General features: G+C 36.0%; 1 protein-coding gene across 1 annotated transcript; it reads left to right on the top strand.

Annotated features, from left to right (window-relative positions):
- Positions 1-3,258: 3,258 nt before the first annotated feature.
- On the top strand, positions 3,259-3,640 carry LOC150078706 (histone H2B-like). Its single transcript, XM_090384017.1, has one exon. The coding sequence runs from the start codon at positions 3,259-3,261 to the stop codon at positions 3,631-3,633; it is 375 nt and encodes a 124-aa protein (XP_090240143.1). The 3' UTR covers positions 3,634-3,640.
- The last annotated feature ends 632 nt before the right edge of the window (positions 3,641-4,272 follow it).

The raw sequence follows: 4,272 nt of genomic DNA on the forward strand, positions 1-4,272 counted from the left end.
CTTAGAAGGTGCAGACTGATAAATTTGGTAACTAGACATCTTGGGAGGGTGACCTGGGAATCAGCAAAATGAATACTGGAGGTGTATTTTCACTGGTAGAAGAGAGAAAAACCAGGTGCACAAGTACAAAATTTTGGGGAATAACAGAAGCCACGAAGTTTCACAAACAGATCTCATGAAGTTTACTTGTGAGCAAATTGTGTTGTTGTAGATTACTGAATAAATTTACTCTGTAATTGGACAGCAGACACTTTTGGTGACAGGGAAAGTATAAGTGATAAATTCTCTTTCCTTTTTTTACAGATGCAGAAAATGTCTACTTCCCTGCATCATTTAGCCATTAAAATACTAATACTAAAACCATGACTGGAATGTGATATGCATGTCTAAAGTATAGGCACAAACAGTTTGTGAACTGGTCCTTCAAACAAAGTTCCTGTATATCAGCAAAATCTCTAAGTGTGGACCAGCTTGCTGAAAACGAAATCCAAAAAAAAATGCAGTGTATATTCATATTCCATTACTGTAGTGAATTGTATATAGTCAGAGATACCATCAAGATGCTGGGGTAAGTGGGTTCAAGTCTCAGAATTGATCACCAGCAAATCAACATCATCACAGCTTGGCTGGAACAGGCAAATTTCAGGATGCTTTCGTTTCCAACTCCATAGTAATGTTATCGATGGTGGATCTCACATGTGCACCCATAGAGGTGACCTGGATTTGCCAATTCACGAGTCCATTGAAGATTGCAGTGTCAACTCACAAAGAGAGATTCAAGTCAAGGCAGAACAAATATCTTTGAATTCAGTAAGTTCTTTCACTCAAAGTGGAATCACTGTTCTGTAATATACTATATGGCATGTGCAACACTAAATGGAGGATGATCAGAAACAAGTAAATTGTGCGGAATGAAATTTTAATGTCATTTTTTTTTTTAGGAGTATTAGCAACTAAGGCCATATTGCTCTGGGGATATGCGGTGGTCATTCCCTGACCTTTCTGCATCTTCCGTATTTGGTGGTCACGGGCTTTTTAATGTCATCTTTTGCTATGTTGAAACTATTGATAACATATATATAGAGTGTACACTACTCTATATTACTGGAAAAATAAACTATGAATTTGAAATTCACCACAGTGTATATACACTGGCAGTTCTGTAGTACTACTCTATATTGTATAACATATTTTTCCCACCAATGTTCCATTGTTGACTGCAGTTAGTCACCAATGGGAATCAATGTTTAAAGTTCATAAGTGAGGGCACCACAATAGGCAAAAGTAAGTCTTCAGGGAATACCCACTTTGTGGGTTTGGGTACAGGGCATGGAGTTTCCAGTATATTTCTTTCTTAATCTCCTTTTGATGAGTTCACCTTTGTAGATGTACATTGATCCTGCACTCTTAAGAATTTTCACCTATGAGAATTCAATTACAAGTGTGACTTCTCATTTAGTCATTAATGAAAAGATTGGGAAAGTCATATAATAATGACGCCATGCCTCGGTTCCAATATTGGGAAAGTCATATACTAATGACACCATCCCTCAGTTCCAACTTCCATAATTTTATAGTTTGCCCAGAAGGGTAAAAACAGACAAGAGCTTTTGATCCCTTTGTGGAATTATTAAAGTTTTCTCACTTATTTTTTATGTTCAGTTTTCTATGATATTTATAAGACTATGCAGGACCCTCTTCATATACAGGACACTGCTGTTGCAGGTTTTGGGGTTTTGAACTCTGCTACTATGTCAAAAAAAAAAAAAAACATCTAAGGATTAAAATAAAGTGATCAGACCTCCCAACTTATTCAAACAACTTAAATCCAGAGAGTCCTGGATTTAAGTTGTTTTAATTATTGAACAAATTTCACTTTGCGGAAAAATACAATTAATTTTTGTTGTTTTTATTGTTAAAAGAAGTGTTTTTTTTTAAATTTTTTATTAATATAGGTATTTCTGTAAAAATAAAACAAGTATATGTGAAAATAAAAAAAGTAAAATCGATGTCCAGCATTGGAATACTAAGGATCTGGTCACTTTAGATTAGAAGGAATTTGCCAAATTAATTCACAGGAACGAAAGAAATAACAGCTTTATTGGCAGTTCAATAACCATTTCTGAATGTTGTGATTTGGTTTCACTGTGAATTCAAACTTCTCTAGTTTAAATCACTCCCAAACCCTTTAAAAGAATCATGCCAATGTGGCTAGTAAAGTAAGGCTTCATGGAACAGACATCATTTTGGTGAGGATCTGCCAGTTTTTTTTTTTAAATCTATGGTAGGAATGCAATGTGTTTTTAAGCTATGTGTCTTATTATGAATACCTCAGTGGACCAAAGGATTGTTGTATGAGCATTATAGCAGAAAGAAAACAATGTAAAACGCATCATAATACATTTTATTGTTATAATTCATTCTGAAAAAAGTGAACTCGGCGCAAATTGACACAAGAATGTGCACCGAGTACACTTTTTTTTTTCCAGAGCGATATTACTGTAAATTTTTTTGTGTTTTATTGCTTGTGGTTGCTGCAATTTAAATAGTAATGTTAATATATTTCTCGTAATTCTGACATGTCTGAAACTCCAGGATAACTCTGCAATACCGTAGCCTGATTCATTTTTAAAATTTAATCGCAGAGAAACACAATTTTGCCGCCTATCTTGTTTTGTGTCTTTCCTCAGTGGCTCCCCTGTTTTGGGTTTCCAAGTTGAGATCAATTAAAATAAAACTTATCCGCAGGTGTAAAAACGAAATTAAGTTCAAATTTAGAATTAAAATTTGCACGGCATGCTAATATACAACCGAACAAGTTCAGTTATGATGTGAATACCGATTGATCACTTTTATTCCATTCAAAACCAAAAAAAACCTTCTTTGTCTGTTTCTTGCTCATTGAAGCAACGAAAAGAAGGAAAATGCAGCTGAAATTATTATACTATTAAACTATTTTACAAATAAAATAGATACAAATTGTAGTTTTTATTATTAGTTTTTGATAAAAGTGCTTTTTAATATCAAAAAAGAAACAATTATAAAGAGAATGGCTTTCTAAAGTCGCGATCAGAAATTTCTTTGATATGGTTCCGATATCAAGGTCACAGACACGGAGCGGGGTGTGAAACAGGAGCTCTCTTTCAGGTCCTCTCAACTGTGCATTTCAATCCCGCGCGCTGATATAAATATCCCCACAGTAGCGTGGGTCCACTTTTCCTTAACCTCTCCGTACTAGCCGAGTGTTCGTTTTGAAAGATGCCTCCCCAGCCAAGTGGAAAAGCCGTGAAGAAAGCTGGCAAAGCCCAGAAAAATGTTCGTGTTGGAGACAAGAAAAAAAAGAAGAAGAGGAGGAAGGAGAGTTTCAGCATTTACATCTACAAAGTGCTGAAGCAGGTCCACCCCGATACTGGAGTCTCCAGCAAGGCCATGTCTATCATGAACAGTTTCGTGAACGATATCTTCGAACGCATCGCTGCCGAGGCCTCCCGTTTGTCTCATTACAACAAGCGGTCCACTATTACGAGTCGGGAAATCCAGACCGCTGTTCGTCTGCTGTTGCCAGGGGAACTGGCCAAGCACGCCGTGTCAGAAGGAACGAAGGCTGTCACCAAATACACCAGCGCCAAGTAGAACTTTGTGGCACTCTCCCAAACGGCCCTTTTCAGGGCCATCAAATTGTGATAAAGGGATTATCTCTCGTACAACCAATGAATTTATTTTTTAAATGAAATGTATTATTTTTAATGAATTTATTTTTTTTAGCATGAAAAGATAATAAGTATAACCGGATATGCATATTTCAACTTTCTTTACAAAAGCGGATTTGCCATTTCGGTCAAATGTTATTTTATTTCATCTTAAGTTTACATTCTTTTCCCATACCTCTGGATTGTTTTAGCCTTGGCCTTTCTGCCCTTATAGAGGCATGGTGATCAGATAAATGAAGTTCTAACAACTGGTTTTTCTTCTATACTGTACTAATTTTTGTTAAAAATTACATGCCAGCGTTTCTTTCGGTCAGTAATAATCAGGAACAATTCTTCAGAACAGATTTGTCCAACAGCTGTAGCCCAACTCTTCCTCAAGTGCGCAGTGCAATGTTCTTTTTCCATTCCCGATCTGTATACGCTATTCTTAAAATTCGATGGTACAATCGTATATGGGTTCACATTTCAATAATCACTTATGCAAATGTTTCGGTTATAAAAAAAGAAAGTTGAAAAAATCATATACAGTACACTCCCAGCGTGCAATGCATCAGTTATTATC

This window comes from Mastigoproctus giganteus, chromosome 10, assembly GCF_048544385.1.
Source record: "Mastigoproctus giganteus isolate SK-2022 chromosome 10, ASM4854438v1, whole genome shotgun sequence".
NCBI classification, from domain to species: Eukaryota; Metazoa; Arthropoda; class Arachnida; order Uropygi; family Thelyphonidae; genus Mastigoproctus; species Mastigoproctus giganteus.